This window comes from Balaenoptera physalus, assembly GCF_965194825.1.
Source record: "Balaenoptera physalus genome assembly, chromosome: 8".
Lineage (NCBI taxonomy): Eukaryota > Metazoa > Chordata > Mammalia > Artiodactyla > Balaenopteridae > Balaenoptera > Balaenoptera physalus.
Genome location: NC_138887.1, coordinates 68,931,617 through 68,955,654, shown reverse-complemented (window position 1 = coordinate 68,955,654; position 24,038 = coordinate 68,931,617). Strand labels below are relative to the sequence as shown.

The 24,038-nt window shown below is 35.9% G+C and overlaps 1 protein-coding gene across 4 annotated transcripts in view; it reads left to right on the top strand.

Moving 5' to 3' along the window:
• The window catches only part of CDK14 (cyclin dependent kinase 14), a 563,146-nt gene that overhangs the window by 246,350 nt on the left and 292,758 nt on the right, over positions 1-24,038 (top strand). For all 4 annotated transcript variants that reach the window (XM_082471983.1, XM_082471984.1, XM_082471986.1 and 1 more), the window contains one exon: positions 56-150. In XM_082471983.1, the coding sequence (XP_082328109.1) occupies positions 56-150 (95 nt within the window). The remainder of the gene's footprint in view (positions 1-55; positions 151-24,038) is intronic.

The following is a 24,038-nucleotide window of genomic DNA, read 5'->3' as shown; positions in this document are numbered from 1 at the left end:
CAAATCAGTTGCTTGTTACCCATGATAAATTGTCTCTGTCCACTTTATTTTACAGCTTCTCTGTTAAAAGGACTGAAACATGCTAACATAGTGCTGCTTCATGACATTATCCACACCAAGGAGACGCTGACACTTGTGTTTGAATATGTGGTGAGTAAAATGAGAGTTCAGATTTTATAAATATGAATAAAATTCTTATAGTATTATCATAGAGTTTTGTCTTTAGTTAGCTGTACTGAAGTGAGTATTTTATCTGAGTACACGAGACTTGTAATTTTGCATAATTTTGAATGAGATGTATCTTAAAGAAAAATCCAGAAAAAATGTTCAGTTGAATTTTCATCAGATATATTGTTTATAACCTATTTGTTACTAGTATACACTGTAATTTTTAGGTTTATCAAATAGGATTAAACAGCATGATGGTGATCACTCCATCAAAGGAAGTTCACAGACAACAAAAATTTTTTTTCTTTGGATTTATAACTTGGTTTCTCAAAAGCATCCTTATTTGGATGATTTTTGTGGAGAAAAGCCTGATACTTACAATTTAGACTGCATAGTTTTTCCCCTCGGTTAGTATTTCAGCTATTAATTAAAACTTCCAATTTGCATAGCAGACAATGTAATGATCTTATTGTGTTGAGACTTGGACTTGAACTCATAATTAATCTTTCTCCGTTTCTCTTAGAAAAACATATGGTATTTGTGTAGCACCACTTCAGCATTTAACTGTGGAACCATGAAATGTAACCATGATAATTAACATCCCAATTTTCACAGATGGATCTGAGAACATGTAATTTACAAGATACAAATGACATTGGTAGAGACCTTTATTGAGAAGAATAGCTGTTGGTATTGTGAATGTATTAAGACCCCATTTTGTAATTACCACCCTACTTTTTAACACATTTGAAATAGTGTCCATTTTTCCTTAAAAATATATAATAGAATGAATATTTACAACATTTTTATCTTGCTAATGTCTGCCTATGTCTGTTTGTCATTTGAAAATTGTTGTCTTATGAAGAAGCCATTCATCTTGTCTATTTACATATAAATGATAGATACATTTGAATAATATGGTAATGTGGCTACAAGGACAGCTAGAGCCAAGCAGTTGCATATATTACATGCTACCAAGAATGGATGCAGATTCACACATCAATGCAAATATAATTTCTTTTGTTTAACTGATGGTTTGGGGGTCAATAATGTATTCAGCTGATTTAGAATTGGAATTTTTGTTTCATATTTGGTAGTATGTCTAGTTGCAATATTTCAGTTAAATCCAGATTTTTCTTAGTATACTTGACTAACTTTTCCACAAAACATTACAAAACAGATTTCAAAAATATACTTGTTCCCTCTCCCGAAATTGGTTAATTAAATTGAGAGGAAGAAAAATTAGTTTGGCCCCTAAAATCAGTAACATTGAAAGAGAAATGAACAAAAATAATGTGAAAACGTGTCTTTCAAATCTTAAAAGAAAATTAAATGTATCTGTGAAGCTAAAAATGTGCATATCAGAGCAGATGTCATTTGATCATTTTATATTCTGTGGAAGTTGCCACATAAAAGGTAAGAAATTCACTGTCCTGCAGTATTTATCAACTGATTAAGACTTACTTTTAAAATTATTCTTCTTTGTGTGAGCGAGATTTCCCTTGGTCCCAGTTCTTGTGGAGACATCCCAGGTCCTCTTCAATAAACCACAAAATAGGGTGCATATATGCAGTACTCTGTGGGCATTTCATGCCTAACTTCTCTGGGGGAGCTAAGGCGTAGATTAACCTGTTCTCTTTTAGAGAATGAGGCACATTGGTGTCATTCATGACTTATGATTGCCCTGCCTTGCCTCTTCTTCCTTTCTCCACTCCACCTTTATTTCTTTACTTTCCCAGTATTTCTTTGCCTTTCTCATCTCCGCCTTCCTTTGTCTTTTTCTATTTACTTCATCTCCTATCCTTTTGCTCTCTCTAGTGAAGTGCTTTTTGTTGCTACCACTGAAGTTTGTTTGGCTTATTTTAAGTAAAATGTTCCAGTGAATCTCTGAAATCAGAGTTGGGGAGGCGGGAGCAGGGGAGCTCTATGCTGTAGAAATTCCTTACAGAGTCTTCCCAGTTAGAGTGGGGAAGGTGTAGACTCCCTGACAGTATTAACCTGCCTCTGTGGCTATTGCCCAGTACAAAAATAACTTCCCTGAATATTTCCTAAAGTTTCTCTTTTCTTACACTGCTTTTTCATTGCTTGCCTTTTTTTCCCCCCACATATGCCAATATCTCAAGGAAAATTAAGATTCTTACATACTTTAATGGATTAATTTAATCAGATTGTTTTCCTCACAGTATCTAGCAGAAGTAAATTCTCCTCTTTTCTTGCATGTTTCACAGCAGTGGGAAGGTGATAGATGTTTCAAAGCATGGCATGCCACGGGAGTTAGAGCAGATCTAGTGGAGGGACACAGGGTAGGAAACAGGAGGGCACTTGTGGATTTGAGATGATGAGTGAGGGATCAAAAAGGTAGCTGAAATAATGTTTAAGACAAGTATGACCACAATACTAAAAACCAACAACTAAAATGTATTGAGTTTTATGCTGGGCACTGTGCTGGGGGTTTTACATTCATTTTCGCTTTTGATGTTCTCAACAGTCTTATGGATCTGTGACTGTCACCACCCTACAAAGGAGAAACCTAAGGATTTGGGAGATGAAGTGCTTTTTAGGGTCTTGTGGCATGAAAGATAGACTCAGATCCATCTTACTTTGAATCCTAATTGCAATATTGTGTCTCCTGTTTATGTTCAGCTTTACTTAGGTTGAGCTTTTGGTCAGAAGGGGGAAAGGAAACTTTCTTTTTTCTTTCCACAACCTTACCTATTCTGCACTTAAGATGTAACTGTATTTAAATCCTAAATACAGTTAATCTGCTCTATTGTTTAAATAAGTTTTGTAGACTGGTTGAAAACCCAGCCACTTAAAACTTTATTTTAATTATGAAATGTTTTAAGTTTCCATAAAGGAAACTTGTAAGTTAAGAGTGTCGCCCCATGTATTTCACTGGGATCTACTTAAATACACACACACACACAGAATCTTGTTATTTAGCAAGCCCTAAAATCAGTGTCAAACACTTTAATCTACAGTTTCCCAAACTTAATGATGATATTGCCATATTTAAAAATTGTTAACGTCAAAGTTATTTTCTGAAAAATGTTGATTTTGTAGTTCCATGTAATTAACAGCATATTTTTTGAGGGAGGGGACTGAGTATGTTAAACAGTGTAAGAAAATTCATACCTCATACCCATGAAAACCCTAGATATGCAGGAAAAGTAACATAATTTAAGATTCATTAGGTACTATTGAATTTTTCCTTTGGACTTTAGAATTAATTAAGTATTCAAGCGTTTTTTGAGGTACCTATGTAATTTGGGTTCCACAATGTAAGAGATTCTTATTTATGATAGTGTACACACTGTATAAATATATTTCTGTTTTTTTGCTTTAAAAGAGAACTCTAAGCCTGGCTGCTTTATATTATTGCCATGCATGACATTTTAGGTTACATAAAAGCCTTCTGAAGGCCAGAATAATGAAATAAGTGATGAGAAGTTATTGATGTGAAAGAATATTCGAGGAAATGACTTTGGAGGTCACTATTAAAGTGATTCAGTGTATAATAGGATATTGTCAGTGCAGGCTATCTCTTAAGTACTGGGTAAAACTCCTGAAACATCTGAAATTTAGTTTCTTACACACTTTCAAAATGTGTAGATATAGTGGTCTGCAAGCTGCAAGGCTGACACACACTGGGAAACGTGCCCCCAGGCTGCTCATGGCTCGTTGGTGTAACCTGTGGGCCCTCGTGATGGGTGTTCTTTTGGGTACTTCCTTCCTCCAGTTGTTGTCAGATGTGAAGTAGTATCTTCATCCAAGCAGTGGCTCTCTTAGCTTGAAAAGGTATGTGGTTTCATAATGGTCTAAAATACTATTATAGCCATCTTTTTTTTCCTGCCTGGGTTTGAGACATGGAAGAGAAATATAAAAAATGTGAAAATGCTAGCAAATGTTTTTTTCTACTTAAACAAAAAGTTAAGCAATTTAGTTTTTATTTTTTTGCCAAAGACAAATAAGTGCCACATTACCCTGCTTATTAACAACACCATGCTGAAAAATCTAAAACAGATTCTGTAAGTGGAAATAAGAATATTAACAGTAAACATGATTATGTAAATATATATTACCATTAGTTAAAGTGTATAACGATTCTGTTCTGTTTTAAATTGCATGAGAGCAAAGTGTGTGTAGCAGCATTTTTCATTACATATTTAATAATTTGTATCACTATAAAAAGAAAAGCAACAAACTTATAACTGATCATGATTATTTGGAGCAATCATTTTATTTCTTCTACTGTGAAATACTCCAAGCTAATGTGCACAGTTATGTAATACAAAAATCTATATTCCACATGAAAAAAAACTGTGTCACCAAAAGTCATATGAAGGGATTTATGAATCACCAAAAATCACATAAGTTATTTTTTTTCTTTTTTTCACATAATATGTTTTTATAGTGTTTTACATTCTACAAAGCACTCTCTCATAAATGCTATTCCATTAGATTCCATCTTTAGCCCTATGAAGTACATAAGGCAAGTGTTTTTGTTATCCAGTTTTTTTATACTTGATGAGGAAAAAGAATGCTTAGAGAAATTAAGATTTACTAAACCACTTGGTTAAGTTAAAAGGGTAAAGATAAGACTTTAGCCCAAGTCTGCTGTGCCTAAAATTCCTCATTACTCCATTTCACCCTGCAGCCTGCTGGTGTTAACCATCTTCGTAGTTTTATTTGATGGCCTGAGGTATGTGTGATGCTGGATATGGGACTGGCAGCTGGAAGTTATGTTCTATCTTTTCACCGTGCCACACAATTTACCTAATTATTTGGTTTCTATGCCTCATACATTTTGATTTCTAAATCTACGAAGAATGCTTTAATTTGCATGATTTTATACCACATCTGTTCTCAAAAACTGTAGCTTTCCATCAGTATTCTGGTTTCCAGATTAAAGTATCCTGAGGCAATTGAAAAGTTTTCTGCTTTCCTATGAGATACGATATATGTGCACACGTGCATGCACGTACAGCTTTAAATGACGGTGATCAGGGAAGGCCTCGCTGAGAAGGTGAGAGGTATTTAGGTAACAATCTGAGGGAGGTGTAGGAGGAAGAAATATATTCAAGGCAAGAACATTCCAGATAGAAGACTTATGTGAGGAGCAGCAGGGCTCCTGTGCTGGAATGGAGCAGGCAAGGAGGACAGGAGGAGGAGACAAAATCCAAGACACAGTGGGGTCCAGATTGTGTCGGGCCTTGTAAAGTTTTATTCTGATGAACTTTTCTTTTGCTCAGAACGAGATGGGGAACCACTAAAGGATGCTGAGCAGAGAAATGATCTGATCTGGCTTATATTTTAATTGAATCTCTCTGGCTGCTTTCTCAAGAATAGATTGAAGATGGGCAAGTTCTGAAACAGAGAGACCAGTTAGGAGGCTGTCACAGTTGTCTAAGCGTGGGATGGTGTCAGCAGTGGAGGTTGTGAGAAGTGGTTGGATTCTAGATGTATTTCTAAGGTTGAGCTGATAGCATTTGATGTGGCATTTGAGAAATGAAGAAGAGTCAGGGATGATCCCAAGCTGTTTTGGCTGAAACAACTATAACAGTGGAGCTGCTGTGACAAGGAGAGATGAGGCAGACTGCAGGAAGATGCAACTCAGCCTTGAAGGGGTTAACTTCGAGATGCCTATTATATATGCAAGTGAAGATGTCACAAGGCAGTTAGACATGTGGGTCTCGGATTTAGGAGAGAGGTCCAGCGTAGAGATTTGGAAGTTGTCTGGATCATAGATAATATTTAACAAGGGGATTAGATGAGATCACCAGGTATGGTCATTGTTACCTTGGTGGCTCTAAATGAACCATGCCTTTGGATAGTCACACCCTTGTGTAGTCCCTGCCCCTTAATTAAGGCTGGGCTTGTGACTTGCTCTAACCGATGAAAGAGCCTGGTAGAAGGAACACTCTGCCAGTGGTGGTCCTGACAGCTTCTGTTTTGCACTCTTAAGCATCCTGATCAGCCATGTTAGAATTCCAGTTGTCCTGCTGGATGGACCGTGGGGAGAGGCCCTGGATTGCATGGAGGAGAACTGAGAACCCAGAAGACAGTGTGAAGTTAGTTAGGCCTGAGACATAGGACCCCAGCCAAGCCATTTGCCCAGCCAGGCTAGTGCCAGACATGTGACTGAAGAAGGCTTCTTGGATAGGGGTAAGGGGCAGATTCCAGTCTCACAGATATCACATGGAACCAAGAAGGATTGTCCCCTGCTATGCCTTTTCTGAATTTTCAACCCAAGAATTGTCAGAGATAATATAACGGTGGTTGTTTTAAGCCACGAAGTTTTGGGTTAGTTTCTTGTCCAGCAATCAATAACTAAAACACTGTATGAACGAATGAACACAGAAATGGAAGAGAGTTTCATGGACTGAACACCGGGGCACTTCAACATTCAGCATAACATTAAGGCACTTCGAAGTGATGAGGAACACCAACAGAGGATACTGAGAAGGAAACACCTGTAAGAAAGGAGATTATTTATGAACCCAGATAAAACTATTTCACCTGAGACTCTGAGCTAGATAGACTGGGGTTTCACAAGAGCAGAGGCTGCCTCTCCAGTGCCTAGCAGACTGTCTGGCACATAGTAGGTGCTTAGCCAGTAATTTTTATATGAGTGAATGAGTGACATTTGAAGCAGGAAGGGCAAGAGACTCTAACGGTTTTGCTACTTCATGCGAACAACCTAGGGAAAGCAGGACTACTTAATTCATATTTAAACTTTTTTTCTTTATTTTTCTATTTATCTATATTCCATCTTTAGCTTCTATTTATAGTCTTTATTTTTTCTCTCAAAACAATTCTCTTCCAAGCAGAAGATTTAGAGCAAATCTGACTCCATAACGGGTAGAGCAGACCACAGACAATGGGGTAGTCAGAAACCACCTAGTTGTGTCTAAGGAATTAAAGTGGCTGGCTGCTCTGAAAAATGTACCAGTCAGAGTTCTCTATTTCAAGCAGCAGACATCCTCTTTAGCTGAATTAATCTGAAAAGTTTATCAAGAGGTTAACGTGTGGCTGACAGACCTGCTGAGAAGACTTTAAAAACGGGCAGGAACAGTGTGAGGCTGGAGAGCCAGACCCTGAACCAATATCGTGCGTGGACCTGCCCACTGCACATCCTGCTGCCCCCAGGACTGTTGGCTGCAGACATTGTCTCTTACTTGACTGGCGTGGCTGCCCTGGGTGACCAGATGTTATTACCTCCACTGATGATGTCAAAATGGTGTCGACATTCTCCCTGCTTCTTTGGGTTGTTAGCTCCTAATGCTAAGTGAGGGTTGGTTGTGTTTGGTTAGCTGACACTAGGTCCCACGCCCATGTTTTGACTGCACAGGCCCCTGAGAAGGTGAGTGTCTGGGCTTTTGACTTTTGTAACGACGGTTTGGCCTTGCCTCCCACCAAAATTCATAAAGCAGGGGATTTTCCCAATATAGGGAATAATTTCAGATATAGGACATGCTTTCCTTAGTTCCCTGCTCTTCCCAATCCCCCCTTCCTCCAAAAAAAAGCCACACTCATAAACATCTACTACAATGAGTTCATTATGTAGTTCCAGATAAATTACATCTAGAATGTGAAAAGAAAACCATTGTATATAATCTTTGAGAAATCATCAAGAATGAAGGTTATATAAGTAATGCTGGTTTTTAAAAGGTGGTAGGGAACACACCTCTGAATCTGTAGACATGTAAGCTTACTGTAGAACATTAGTGAAATTCAGAAAAAGATATTTAGACATTCAAGTCTAATCATTCCCTTTTAATAAGAAACAGTGTTATTTCTTATTTCAGCAAAGGTTGCGACAGGGACTCTCATGAGATCCTTATCAACATAAAATTGAAATTCAGTTGTTAGAAGATTATTCTTTCAGTTTATTGCTGGTTGAACAACTTCACGCAAAGCCTATTGATTAATGAATCGACATTGGGATGGAGAAAAGTCTATCGGTGTATGCTGGAGGGCATTGTCCTTGACCTTGTCCTATTTATATTTTTATTAATGACTCAGATGAAGACATTGAGATGATGTGCTTGACCTATTTGTGTTGTCGCTGGGAGCCATAATTAACACTTGGGGTGATGGAATCAGGGGTCAAAAAAGATGTGGTGAAATGATGAGCAGAACCTACAAGGTGAATTGCTGTGGGGATAAGTAAAACAGTGTATTTGGTTTAAAAAAAAAAAAAGGCAGCCCAACCTAATAGAGAAAAACAGGGTGCAGGGACTTCCCTGGTGGTCCAGTGGTTAAGACTTCACCTTCCAATGCAGGGGGTGTGGGTTCGATCCCTGGTCAGGGAGCTAAGATCCCACATGCCTTGTGGACAAAAAACCGAAACATAAAAAAAAAAAGAAGCAATATTGTAACAAATTCAATAAAGACTTTAAAAATGGTCCACATCAAAAAAAAAAAAGGGGGAAAAAAAAAAGGGAAAAACAGGGGGGAGGAAAGTTAACTTAAAAACAGTTTATGTGAAAAAGACTAGTAATTTCTTTGGCTCAAAGAACTGAAGCAAACAGGAGAGTGCACCTAGAAGGGCATGCGAACGGATACAACATGGAACCAGTAAAGGTGCCAGCAAGACTTACTCAGGAGAATTGAAGCCATACTGAAGAGCATAGAGAAAAGGTAACATAAATATTCCAGAGAGGATAAGGAAGCCAAGTGTGAGAGTTCTGGAGAGGCTAGTTTTGATTTAATCCTGGGAACAATGTTCAAATGTTTTGTGTTACTCATAAATTAAGTTCAGTGCCTTGTGTAATGAACACCTTATCACTAAGAGCATTCAGTAGAGGATAAGTGGATTTCCATCAGAAATATTGTAGAGAGGGTTCCTAACCTGTACTCTATGCAAGGGATTGAAATATGTAATTTAGATGTTATGTCATATAGTGCCAACTGAAACCGTGAAGTGGGTATAAGGTCCCTCCATTTTGCAGATGAGGAAATTCAGGCTTAGATGTTCAGTACTCCATGCATGCCCTTTCCAGTGGCTGCATCATTTCATCTCCTGTGTCAAGTGTGAATCTGGGTAGCTCCAAGTTTACATAGCAAAGGGCTGCCCAAATTTTTGCACTGTTATTTAAACTCGTCCCATTTGGCATAATTTTTGGAAGCAGAAACACAACTTGTTATGGTCATTCGCTTAATCATTCATTCATTTTTTTTTTTCCTCCGACATATGTGGACTGTCTTCTCTGTGCCACGGACTATCCTTAAGCTAAGCTCTAGGGATACAAATATATAGCCCTGACTTTTAACGAGGTTGAAATCTGGTGGAGGACTGTGATCTTAGACTAGATAATCTCCATGTGCCATTTGAGTTATAAGTCGCTGTCATAGATCTTCATGTGTCATGGACTAGAACATATTTGTGTTTTAGTGACAACAGTAGGAAAACTGGATTTGACTCATGGACTTTTCTTTATGGAAGACTTTCAAGGATGTTTTAGTTTCATATATGGAGAACTAGTTATGCAGTGTAATACTATGATCTTATATTCTGAAGGGGTGGGTTGCCATGCAGAACCAAGTATTGCAAGTGAACAGATGTAAACGTTGTGGATGACAGAACGTGCAGGCAGCTAAAGATAAAAGAATTCTGAACCATAAGGAGAAATTAAAGAAATGAAAAAAAAACAAGCCAGCTTTCAATCAGTGCTCTGTTATGAATGTCTTATTTCTCTAATTGGTAGGACAAAGTCAATTATCTTCTTTTCTATCCTTTTCCCTAGCAGCTTTTTCTCATCTAATAGGGAGTCATGGTCTCCTTTAGTCACTTTCAGCTGTGTTTGTTCACTATCATGTTGGGTGCTGAGATTTTAGTGTATTTTTTTCTGTTTACATCATACCTATCTTCTCTGTGTTCTAGTTTTATTTCATATGGTTGCCATCCCTTATTCGGAGGTCCTGATTACAGTTCAGTATTTTAATCCACATGATTTAAGATGGAAGCGTGTCTGATCTTTAACTGTTGTGATAGTAAATGCCTGCTTATTTACAAAGACACACAGTTTATGAGTACATTCCACCACAGATTAGACTGTTTTTATGAGAACACAGTATGCCACTATGGTTTCTTTAAAAATTATTTTTCTTACTTTAATTTCGAATTTAATCATTTAAACTATAGACGTTTAATGGTGAAGCTGGTATAATCTGTGATATTTGAAAAGAATGGACTGAAAAAAAAGACTTCATTTGTAGAAGGAAGTCATAGGGAAGATAACAGTAGTAAAAAAAGAGAATTCCTTTAGAAAGGAAAAAACATATTTCGCGTATTAATCGTTTGTTTTTTCTCACAGAAATCATTTCCAAGTTTCCTAGTTAAGGAAATAATAATCTTAAAAAAAACTGTGCATACTTCAGGGGGCAGGTGGAAGCAGGAGAGCGATGCATTAATAAGACTGACAATAATGATCAGCTTGGAGAAATTGGACAAACGTTCCAGCTAAAGTACTAAAGTTGCCGTCTGATGAAAGTGCCCAAGTTCAGGATGAAGATGATCAATAATTCCAATTACCTTCACATTATGTTTGAATAGACCATGAAGTAATTGGAGAAAAAATCATTAGCAGATTTATCTCTAAGTGAAGTATACATTATTATATATCATACGAAATGGAGTGTCTGTAACTTCTCACCGATTTTCAAAATCAGTAATTTGATAAAGGCATATCATTAAAATGACCATTATAATGAATGGTCTTCTTTCATATGATTATTATTATTTCTTACATTTATTTATTTCAAATTCATTTAGTTAACATCACATAATATTTTAGTTTAATATACACTTTATGCATTGGTAAAGGCAGTTAAACCCACACCAGGGTTAAATCATTCATTTTGTTGCTGTGATTGTTGTTTTTATGCAAGTTGTACATCACATGCATATAAAGAGTCAGTTAATTCTGTGGTTTGTTATGAAAAATAGTTGTTTTTACTTTCAACTCTTTTAACTGATTCTTTTGGATTTTCCTCTGAATATTTAATAAGACTTTCTTTTATTGCCACTTCTTGATTATTCACCTTTTGGCATCATCCATTGATTCCTACGGTGAAAAATGGGAATTTAGTGGTCTTTTAAAAAATTCTTCCGCTTTCAAAACAAGTGAACATCCTATCCTGCCACCCTCCCAACCTTCCATCCTCTCAACATAGTTATATTATAATTTTGATTAGATCAGAAATTCAAAATTTACATTATTATGTCAATATAAATCTTGTTTATAGCTGAGGCATGTAGTATACTGTGATTGCTTTTTTGTTTTCCCTGAAATTAATAATTTCCCATTTTTCATTTCTACCATTAATTCAAGACCTCTCCAAGCCTCTACCTGGTGTATCTCCTGTCACTGGTTTCCTGCGGTGCCCCTCCCCTCACTACCGGGCTGGAGCTCTTTTTTCCTCCATCTCATGTTGTTTTGTTTTGGAGTGAACACAATTTCTAATAGCTTTCTAGGAAAGAGTGTGTGGGACATTTTTTTATTTGAGACATAGCATTGCTGAAAATATCTTTATTCTGCACTTATGTTTGATTGACATTTTGGCTAGATCTAGGTTTCTTGGTTGGAAATAATTTCATTAGAATTTCAGTGAAATTGCTCCATTGTTGTCTAGTTTCCACTGTTTCTGTTAAAATACTTCTGTTTATTTCCAGTGTTTTGAAATTTCATGATGAAGCAAAGAGTTGACCAAGAGGTAGCTTTATTTTCATTCAGTGCACCTTTTCAATCTGGAAACTCATGTCTTTCCATTCTTTTTTTTTTTTTCTTTTAATACAACAATTCACATAACAAAATTCACTCTTTTAAAGTGTATAATTCGGTGGTTTTTAGTATATTCTCAGAGTTTGGGAACCATCACTGCTACCTAATTTTAGAAAATTTCATCACCCTAAACAGAAGTCCCACACCCATTAGCAATCACTGAATTCTCTACCCTTCTAACTGCTAGCAATCAGTAATTACTTTATATCTCTATAGATTTGCCTGGACATTTTATCTAAATGGAATCATTAATATGTGACTTTTTGTGCAGGTTTCTTTCAGTTAGTATAATGTTTTTAAAGTTCATTCATGTTGTAGCCTGTATCATTACTTCATTCTTTTTTGTGGCTGAATAATTGTCCATGGTATGGATTGATGACAAATTGAAATTATAACGGCATAATCATAGATCAGGCATACAAAAATGGTGTCAGGCAGTCATTGAGGTTCTGGTTTCAGACACATCTCTGCCCCACTGAGGATTTGAATTTGCTCTGAACTATATCAAACCCTATGATACCACCAGCCGTGTTTAGAACAACATCCCTCAGCTGCAACTTTATATAGTCTCAAGGTCCCCCCTGCTTGTAACTATGCAACCACTTCAGACCCCAACCAGTCCTTGCTTAACAAGCACCCTTACTTCTTGCCTGTTCCAATTATAATTCTTGACACACAATTTAGGTAACTAACTGTGGCCTTGCAATTTCTGCCTTTATAAGCTTCCTCCATTTTGTAGTCCTACAGAACACAATTCAAGTGCTTCTTGAATTTGTGTCTCCTACATGTAGTCTGACAAACCCCAAGTAAAGCCTCTCTATTTCAATTAGATTTCCATTTCTGAAATCTTGGTTAACAAGATAATATCACATTTGTTTATCCATTCATCAGCTGACGTACGTTTGAGTTGTTTTCGCCTTTTGGCTCCTGTGGATAGTGCTGCTATGAACATTTGTGTATAGTCATTTGTTTTGAGTCCCTGTTTTCAATTCTTTTGAGTATATAGGTAGGAATGGGAGTGCTGAGTCATCCGATAACTATCTAAATTTTTGAGGGATTGTCTTAAACTATGTTCCAAATTGCATGCACCGTTTTACAATGTAGCCAGCAGTGTGTGGGGTTTCCAATTTTTCCACACCCTCTCCAATACTTGTTATTGTCTGCCTTTTTGGTTATAGGGGGTGTATAATAGTTTCTCCTTGTCATTTTGTTTTGTATTTCCCTCGTGACTGGTGACTAATGAGGTCAAGCTCTTTTAATGTGCATATGTCCTTCTGTTCCAGGAAAGTATCTTAAATTATTTTGTTATGAGTTCCTCCCTTCACTTTTTTTCTTTTTGGATCTTTTATTATGTAAATATTGGACCTCCTGGATTGCTCTTCTAATTTTCTTATCTTTTCTCTCTTATATTCTAATTATTTTTTCCTTTAGCTCATCATTAAGGGACATTTTCTCAACTTTGTGTTTCACCTATTCTATTGAAATTTAAAAATTTTAATATTATTAATTTCTAAGAGACCTTTTTGTTCCCAGAATATTCCAATTTATAATATCCTTTTCTTGTTTCAAGATTGCAATACCTTTTCTTAACTCACTGAAAATATTAATGATCTTTTTTTGAAGCTTTTTTAATAGTATTTTCTCTGTTTCTACTGAGTTTTTTTTCTTCTAGTTTGTTTTGGTCTCTGTCTTTAATATTAGAGACTGTGGAGTGATAACTGGTGATTCTTAGTTGCCTGGCCATAATTTAAAAGTGGTGCAGTAACAACCTGATTGGGTGCTCCAAGTGTGTTGGGTAGCTGGTTCACCATGAATTTCACTGTAGGAACTGACTAAGCCATTTTGTAGAGAAACCCTTGATATCACTATCCATCTTCTGTCATATAAATAAGGCTGCTTCTAGACTTTCCCTGCTGCCAGTTTAATAATCATTTGTTGTTTGTTTGCATTTTGTATGCTAAACTTGCTACCATCTGTTTTGGAGCTTCTAAAATTTTGGTGAGTGGGGATTCAAGAGAGTACAGGATGGGTACATATGTCCAGTTTGCCATCTTTACCTTGGAATTGCGTCCATTCTTAATAAGTTTAAACATGAACAAATGCTTGAGCTTGTCATTGTGTAAACCACTGTATAACTAGATAATTTTTTCACTTTAATGGTTGTGAAGTATATAAATCTTTGCTATTTATCAATTATCAGAGTTTATCAGATGTGGCAAGGCTAGTGGGAGTGAAGATATTTGAATGAACTGTTATTAGATTATCATCCCATCAGTAAAATTTTAGGCACACAAGCAGTGTCTAAAGTGTGAGCATACCTTTATTAGGATGTCCTGTCTTGATGGAAAATATTTATGATTGTTAATTGGCCGGTTAGTCATTTTGTTTGTTTTTTCTTATAGTTTGTTATGATGATTGTGGGATGTTGATAGGCTGTATAAACACACACTCATACATTTGAGAGCATTTTAAAGCCAATAAGAAGCTTTTTACAATGCAAGTGTATGTATAAGGAATAAAAAGTGGTGAAGCATTCTGATTTTAAAACATAATTATTAAGAATGTATAGGTTGCTTATTTTGCAGGTTCATTAGGCTTTTGATTGCTGTGTATGATTAGAAACTTCCTTTTGAAAATATGAACTTTATAGTTCTAAGTTAACCTCCAATTTCAAGTGAGTAATTTACTCCTTTTTCCCTGGCAGATATGAGTCCAGTTATAAATCCCCAACAGATGCTTCTGCCTCATTTTTATTTCATAATTGAGAAGCTGAAAACTAATTTGTCATGGCAGCTATTTGCTAAGTAAGAATTTTCCTTCTTCTGGGTTTTTCCTTTTTTCTTGAATATGTGATCTTTGTTTTAAAGCTTTGAATCTCATTTCAGCCATCATCAGGGACATTTGGAAGATTGAATTGCTTCCCTTTTCTCCTCTTTCTATTTCTCTGCCCTTTCTACTTGGATAGGGAAGTTAGAAGCAGCAGGGAAAGCCGAAATGTTGAGTATTTTAGCTAGGATTTTAGGATATGTATTGAGGAACAGTATCTAATTCTAACAACAAGACAGAAAGTTAGCAATGCTGGGGAGAAAAGGTGTGGGGAGGGATGATTAGTAACAGAATATTTATTAGAAGAAAAGAAGAAAAGAAAGCATTAAAGTTTTTTTGTTTTTTTTAAATCAGATTTTACCTGAGTAAAAATACAGTGAACTGAGTGGTATCTTGCAAAGGGTGAGCAGGGCAACTTGATTATTTTTCTGTCATTGTGACATCTGTGTAAGATGCATGGGCAGCTAGTTTCCTGAGGGCAGGGGCTGATTTCTCATGTGGTGTGTCTCTTAGTACAGTTACAGTAGGAACTCTATAAATCTCTGCCAAATTGGTATTTTTTTCCCATAAAGTGGGTGCACCAGATATGATTGTGTGTGTGTTTGTACTATAAATGTAGAGTCATTTTTCAAGGTTTTCATTAAAACACCCTTACAGAGCATGACAGACACAAAGATATGGGGTCCATATCCTCTTTAAAGGAGAACTTGCTGCCTAGCTACAGAAAGCATAGCTATATGGTCACCAGAATGCATCTCCGTCAGCAAATAGGGATCTGGCTCAGCTGCAGGGACCCATCTTGAATGAGGTCATGACTTTCCACAGGCATCCTGTATCTGGTGACTATGTGAGGTGGAGGTATAAAGACCTGGCCATTTCTGCCCAACGCAGGGCAAATCTGGTGCTAGGTTGGCCAAGGCTTTATTGGCCTGCATCACATTTTCATGTCCTTTGTGCAATCCTGCTTTCTTTTCATTCCTTTCACCTAATAAACATATTTCATTCCTTTTACGTAATAAGCATACTGTAACCCCAAACTCCACCTGGAGAATCCAACCTATGGCATAGTGTCATAAAGATTAATTTTATTATTTTTTAAAGTTAATTAATTAATTTTATTTTTTTTAAGTTAATTAATTAATTAATTTATTTATTTATTTTTGGCTGCATTGGGTCTTCGTTGCTGTGCACGGGCTTTCTCTAGTTGCAGTGAGCGGGGGCTACTCTTCGTTGCAGTGCATGGGCTTCTCATTGCAGTGGCTTCTCTTGTTGTGGAGCACAGGCTAGGCGTGCGGGCTTCAGCAGTTGTGGCTCGCGGGCTCTAGAGCGCAAGCTCAGTAGCTGTGGCACACAGGCTTAGTTGCTCTGAGGCATGTGGGATCTTCCAGGACCAGGGCCCAAACCTGTGTCCCCTGCATTGGCAGGTGGATTCTTAACCACTGCGCCACCAGGGAAGCCCAAGATTAATTTTAAAATGCAATTTAACCCTTTAATTTAATAGTGATTTATTATCTTTTAGGGAAGTTACTGTTAAAATGTGGGGTTCTGATTTACATGTCCAAATATATCAGACATATACCAGAAAATCAAAAGATTTTCAGAGTTCAGAGGAGAAAAAGATAACCTGGTATAGCAAGAATTTCTAGAAAAGTTAACTTTGGATGAGAAATAATTGAGTTCATAAAGCTGTAGCATCCTTTTGAAGTTATTAAATCCTTGACAAAAGTTTCTTTTAAAGTTCAATGCAAGGGACTTCCCTGGCAGTCCGGTGGTTAAGACTTCACCTTCCAATGCAGGGGGTGCGGGTTCGATCCCTGGTCAGGGAGCAAAGATACCACATGCTTCAGGGCCAAAAAACAAACAACAAAAAAAGCATAAAACAGAAGCAATATTGTAACAAATTCAATAACGACTTAAAAACTGGTCCACATCAAAAAAAAATCTTAAAAATAAAATTCAATGCAAATACATATGTATATGTATTTATTATTCTTACTGTAGTACAGTAAAAAAAAATTGAGTATAATTTGCTTAATGTAGATGACTGTATTACTGTTTTCTGGTATTTGGATCCCAACCCCTGCAGGAAGATTATACCTCCCTTCCCTATTAAACTAGGGCATGGCCTTGTGGATTGCTTTGGCCAATAAATTGTGAACAAGAGTTATTTGTTATCACAGCAGCACAACTTGGCCTGTCTTGACGGACATATCCCAGATTACTTAGTATCCAGCTACTCTAGAGAAAGCCAATGCTACCATGTGTTTTTCTTTTGAAGACTTCTTTTATGATTCATACTCATATGCATGTGGTATGCGTGTATGTTTATTTATGTGTACACTATACTTATGTAGTACATGTGCTGTTTTTTAACCTTTTTAAAAACTTACAGAAGTTAATGCTACCATTGTTCCAAATCAATAAATGTAGTTATGTACCAAAGTTTATCCACATTTTAAAATTCATGCACCCTTTGCATTAGTATAAAATCCCGTGCTTTTCTTTGATACCATTTTAAATTTTGGATAAATTTAAAATTCTTAATAAAACAACTTTAAATAATGATTATTTTAAAGTATTAAACACTTGATTCTGGTGTTTTAACATTTAAAAACTACACGTTTTATCAATGAGGGCACTAAATCAGCTTGCTTACGACAAGCTTTTGTATCATACATAGCATCAAGGGTCAAGTACAAATGTGGTCACCTTCTATGTCAAGAATGGTGTTTGCTATGTTTTTCTTGATATAAATTATTACAACCAACTTTATATGTTGATTATAATAATTACGTCCTAGGCCTACTAATTTATTTTGAAGTAAATATTGAAGTGTTTTGCCCAAAATTCTCCACTATGATTTTCTAAGAATTTTTTGGTGATTGATTTAAAATTTAAGCTCCAATAACTTCTATTAAATTTTGATAAGACTGACTTTCAAATGGTATTTTCAACCACAGCATCAGGAAAGCACTTCCTGAATTCATCCCAGACAAACTCGGTGAGACTTTATTCTTTCTCTTGAAATATTTTTCAGTAACCTATTTATGGCAAATTGTACTAAGTCAAGAAAATGAAAAGATATTTTTAGCTCTGATTCACTGAATATATAACTAGATTTTGGTATAAAAGTTTAAAACTTATCATGAGGAGCAATAATGTTGGTCTTCACTTCTTGAAGTTTCAGAATTCATATTCAAAATATCAACTATATCTGGCAAATATGTCAAGCTCCTGGGAAAGTTATTATCTTGGCAAGTTTGCAAGTGTCTAATGATGGAGAAAGAAAAATAAAGCAGTTCTTTTTCCAGGGTATCTTTAATTTCATACTCATGCATGGCAAGGAATTAAACACATTTCCTTTGTACATGGATTGAGCAAAAGCAAGTAGTGAAAGAAAAGAAAAAGAGTGATGATTTACTCTTTGGTAAATTGTTTTTAGGTCAGGTAAGTCAGCAATTTGACTTTTGACTGTAGATCCTAAAAAAAAAAGATACTTTGGAATTTCTACTTCATTTTAACTTTTGGCGGTACTCAGAATACAAGAATTCATGTTTTTTTTTTTTTTTTAACCCCCTCTATGATCTGAGGTCTTTTTATTCTTTGCTATTAAAAGAGCTACTTCAAACAAAACCTTTACAATTTTTTGTGGATCCTTAACAATATGTTTCACTACTTTTCAATTTCTCATGCTTCAGAGCATTAGACCCTGTAGATAAAAACTTGCATTAAAAAAAATAATGTTGGTGTGATCCTTTTGCTCACAGAGTTTGAGGAAACCTAAACTACCTTTACCCTTTTATGTACTATATTGAAATAATTTAGCTTAATGAAAAAAATAGATCTTACCTAAATGTAAGTACATTACCTTATAATGTACTTATGCTTCAGGTGTGCCACAGGAATAGCAATTTAAGTTGCCTCTTTCATCATATATAACAAACATACATTTCGTATACTTCACTGTTTGTCAGGACTTTCCCTGAAAGCTTTATCATTCTAAATTATTTGTATTCCCACCAGCCAGGGATTTAATTGAAGCTATAAATGAGCTTTACATTTGTAGTATAAATTTATCTTTCAAACTATTTCGCCCGCTCTAGAGATTTTGATTTGTCCCATTTTGGAGTCTGTAGCGCACAGCTCTTGCTCCATAAATAATCAGATATTCATAACCATGTTTAATAACTCTAAGGTATTTTGCATTGTAAAATCTTAATAACATTCCTTCTAATACATCCCTCTGTATTTCCTTGGGGAAAAAAAAACACCTAAGGTTGTCACTACTTGGTCAAATGATATGAACAAAGCTATAAATGTTTCATTTAAGGTAAGAGAGAGACTGTTATTGAGTTATCATTCTTATTTCCCCCATGGTCATCAGTAAGCTCTTGAATAGTGAATACTGTTTATCCATCTTTATACATTTGCAATACTTTACCCATTACGAGTTTGAAAATATATTTTGAATATCAGTTGGTATGCCAAAAAAAAAGACAGGGTGACAGTGTTAACAAGTTACAATTGTTTAATGTTTTCCTTGTGATTATGTGTTCCAGAGTTACTATTTTTAAAATGAAGAATAACATGTAACATTGTAAATCAACTATACTGCAATAAAAATTTAAAAAAAAAAAACATGTACCTAAAGCTCATTGATACAGTATATTTCATAGAGTTTTCTGAAACACACATCTGGTATGATCAGTCCGTATGTAGGTGTTACTCTTACCCTTAGAACCCGGATTATAAAAAAGGCTCCTCTGTTCTACTTTGTAGCCAGAAAAAGTTATTCCAGGATGGCCACCTTTGATTCCTCTGTCTTCTCTCCCTCTCTTTCTCCTCCCTCTCTCTTCTCTTCCACTTTAATTCTCTGTTTCTAATCTTTTCACTCATGGTACTTTTACCTTATAATTTCAGGATCTCTCATATTTCCAGCAGGGCAGCTCCAGAAGGTGTTTTCAGAGTTAATATATTCCTGAGAACTATTCCAGTTCCTTTTTTTTTTTTTTTTTTCCATCTCATACTTTGACTCCAAAAAAATTTTTTTTTTTTTTTCAAATTCTTGAGGATGTTGGATGATCAGAGCTTTCCATTCTTTATACCCATTGGCCTTTTATTTTTCCTTTTAAATGTGGCTTCAAAATAGCATGAAAATCTTTTTAAAGTATCTATTTGACTCTGTTAAAGTTTATTATATGTTTTAGGCTTGTGAATGGTGTGCCAGAGGGCATATAAACCATGCTGAGTAGTCTTTCCTTCACTGTTTCAAGAGAGCATGTTTATACAGTCTTCTAATGGAGTAATAGCATTTGGTTCTGTAGAACCACAGTGTTCTTCTTCTAGAAGATTTCCACCATTTTTGAAACTTCCCAAATCTATACCTTGAATTTATTTAATTTAAAAAAGGACTATCATTTATATCCCCCTATAAGTATTATGAAGTGATATGGACATAGATAGATATATGGATATAGCTATGTGTTTGGTTTATGAATTAACCCCTACAATATTGAAACTACTTCAGACACTTGAACTACTGGAAAATAAATGTCTGCATTCTCCTTATCTGAGAAAAATGACTCATGACAGTCTTACCGCCTGGGTAGACATATACAATCTCTCTACCCGTAGTGTCATTGCCAGAAGCCAAAGAGTAAGTTTTTTGTTTTAATGGAAAAGATCTTCCAGGTTGCTGGTTTTACACACTGGGAATGTGGTTGGAAATGCTTCCTTTTCCAGTCACCAGCCCCAGGCTGCCCATGCATTTTGGATTCAGAAATGACAGCTGAAACCAATTAGGCAGAATTATGGGATCACTAAGTCACAGTTAGGTTTGTTATGTCCCAAAAGGAGAAAAATACATTGTATGATAAAAAAGAAATGACTAATTTAATTAGGAATAAGCCAAGGCAGTGTGATTACTATGAGAGGATTTTTATATAGTATTAACTATTGTGTATGTTAACTACCCTTGCCCTCCCCAGGAAATATGTGTGTGGTTTACTGGCAGAATTTCAAACATTTCCTAAGTGGCATAAAAACAGGTGAAAATAAAATAACCTAGAAACAGGCTTTGGAATATGTAAACAATCAAAATAGTCTTTACAAGAACAGTGGAATATTTGAGAATATTCCATTTAAGAACACAGTTTTGGGTATATGGAACAGATTGGAAGACCATATTTTCTCTATTGTCATACCATGTCCTATGATGCAACTTAAGGCCCAGTAATCGTAATTAGAATTTTTACTTCTGAGGGAAGAGATCGTACTTTTGTACTTGTTCATGAATGTCTTGTTTTTGTCTTTAAAGATAAGGGATTTCAATGCATTTGCAAAAAGCCTAAATAACATTTAATAGAATACTTACAAACTTTAAAATAAATTATTTTTTAACCACTGTTTTAGAAGTGGGTCCCTGTGGTATACAGCGGGTACAAACCTTCTCTATAAAGCATCTTGAACGGCTATGATTTTGTTTTAAAGGGGAAGTTGATTAATATTTCTTTTCATTTTTTCTCAGTCATGAACAGTGCTTATGTATTGGAACTCACAACATTAAAATTTTATTAATTATGATTTGGGAATAAATAAATGAGTACTATAAAGCTTAACGGAAAAAAATGCAAAGTCGGTTTAAGCCTGTGGACTTCGTATAAGAGCAGTTTGAAACTAACTGCTCAGTAATTTGATGTAATAATTCTTACAGCAATGCAGGCTGATTAAAACAGAGATTATAGCCAGAGGAAATGGCATTGACTGCTGTAGAAGAAAGGAGGGCTCAACTTCTATAAGTTTTCTTCAGTTGCCTCTAGCAGCAGCTATTCCCCAGTGAATCACACAACTTTAATGAGCTACAGGTGAAACAGATTAAAAACTAAAACGATAGTGAGTTCTACCAAAATGTGCAACTATTCTTAAAGTGTGGTTTTAGTTAGAGTCATGTGGTGTGTCCCAGACATGGGACAGTGGTAATAAAGGTGACATTAGCCAGTAGTAGATTAAGCATCACAAGTAAGCATCTGCCACACTTGCTGCCTTGGAGACACGAAAGTTACCTTCGTTGCCATTAATTTTGGGACCCCATGTGGTACCACTGAAGAGTGGAAATAATTGCTCTTGTCCTTTAGATATTTGCAGATTTCTTGATTTGCTCTCTTACCAGTCAGAGTACTATTTAAAGGTTTTTTATAATGGGTCACTTACTCATTATAAGGAAGAGGTTGGCGTGTAATCAAACTGAGATGAGGACCAGGGAGCTCCTTAAACAATCAAAATCAGTCCGGCAAAGGAGGGCTCTGTATTTTTATGCTTTCAAGTTGTACATGTTATCAACTAGTTCTTAACATATCCCATCTTTTTTTTTTAAAATCACGTGTTTTCACTTAATGTTTTTTGTTTTGTAAGTCTTTTCATTAATTTCAAAATAAAATTATAGCTGAGCCTTGGTATTTAAACATATAAAATAAGCCTGTTCCTTAAGAAGAAAGAAATTCAGAATTAGTTTTATTATCTTTTGGAATCTTTCCATATTCTTATTCTTGCGAAGCAGTTTTGTTTTTAATGTTTTAAAAATTACACTAAGCCTGAATATAATGACTCTTCTCTCGCTGTCAAAATGGAAAACTAAATGAAAAGAAGTAAAGAATGTGGAGGCTGTGTGTAACATAACTTCAAAATGAGGATTTCTGTTGGTTATCCCCATGGAAAGACATCCTTATTTTTAACCTAGATGCTGGAAATTAGGGCTGTGCTATTTTCAATGTCATATTTTGTCAGTGCTTCTGAAAAACATCAAAATTAGCTGACAAATATTGTAGACACCATGCTTAACATAAGAGAGTGGGAAAAAATGCATGTTTTAGGGAAGGGGCTCTATTTAGATTCCTGCTTAATGAGAAAAGTCCAGTCTGAAGACCAGTGCTAATACAAAAGCATAATTTCTCTGAGGAACTTGATATCTCTTGAGTAAGAGGTCTGATCACTTGAAGGGCCAAAAATTGGAAAACCTCACTTCATGGATAATATATTGATTAAAAAGAAACATAAGCACATACTAAATGATGAAGCCTACTTAATAATTGACTTATACTTGTTTCTGCCCTGGAATTTGGGTAAACTTTCATGTCCAAGAGCTTTTCTGACTCTGTGGTCTTCAGAGACCCTTTTTACCAGTGGCTTTCAGTGGCAGTATATTGCTTCTTTTCCCTCACCCAAAGTCAGTTTCAAAAAGAGTAAGGAATGGAGAGTGGAAGATATGAAAAGGTGAATGTCACGGTCCAGCTAGTTTCTCATCTTTTTCTTTGGCTGGACTTTCTTTCCTGGTACTCTTTTGAAGGGCTGTTCTCCACTCAGGCCTGTTTTGAAATTGTCATCATAGCTATAATTTATCTTTGTAATTTCCTTTTATGTCTTTCTCTTTAAGACTCATGGCTGTGTACTGTTAGTCATGCAGTTCTCAGGTCTACATATGATTGAAATTAACTGAGATTCTACTGTGTGAAAGTGCTTATGAGTAAAAAGTCTTTTCGATATTTTGTGGTCTTTCTGTATCCTGCCTTTTTACGAAGAGAGATCTCTCTCCTGCCTTCTAAATTGATCCAGCCACAGAGTAATGAAATCAACATGGAGAAACCTAAACTGTAAATGTGGCTCCTTTACAGAGAATGTTTATGTTCAGGGTGTTATGGTTTCAGATACGTTCTTCAGATTCCTTCCCCTTGAAACACTCCTGCACCTATGTAAATTCTCAAATAAATGCTACTTGATGAGTAATCAACAATGAGGAAGGAAGAACTTGATTTTGAAAGAAATGTTTGCAAGTGTGGGGACTGAACCTTAACAGCTCCTTTTTACTGTCACTCCTCTTCTTGGTCTGCAAATCTAGCCACACTTGAGAGCTTCATTTAAAACCACACACTCCACGGAAGACTGATGAAGTATTCTTAGGGATTCAGGTATAAACCTGTCAGACACAAGTGCTTCTGAAAGCCTTCCCCTGAAGAACAGCAGCAGTGATAGAGTGAATAAGAGGGAGGTGTAGGAAGATGAAGTGAGGCATAATGTAGTGAGGGCAAGAATCGATGTTAGCCAAGAGTCAAGATAGAGATTGGAGGGGGAAGAGTGACTGGGTTTGATCTATAGTTACCAGGCACCTAGTCTAAAGATACTCCTTTTAGTGTTAGAACAAGAAATAGTCAGAGATCAAGCCAGACGGACCTGAGATTATCTGTGTCTCATCAGTGGATAGTGATC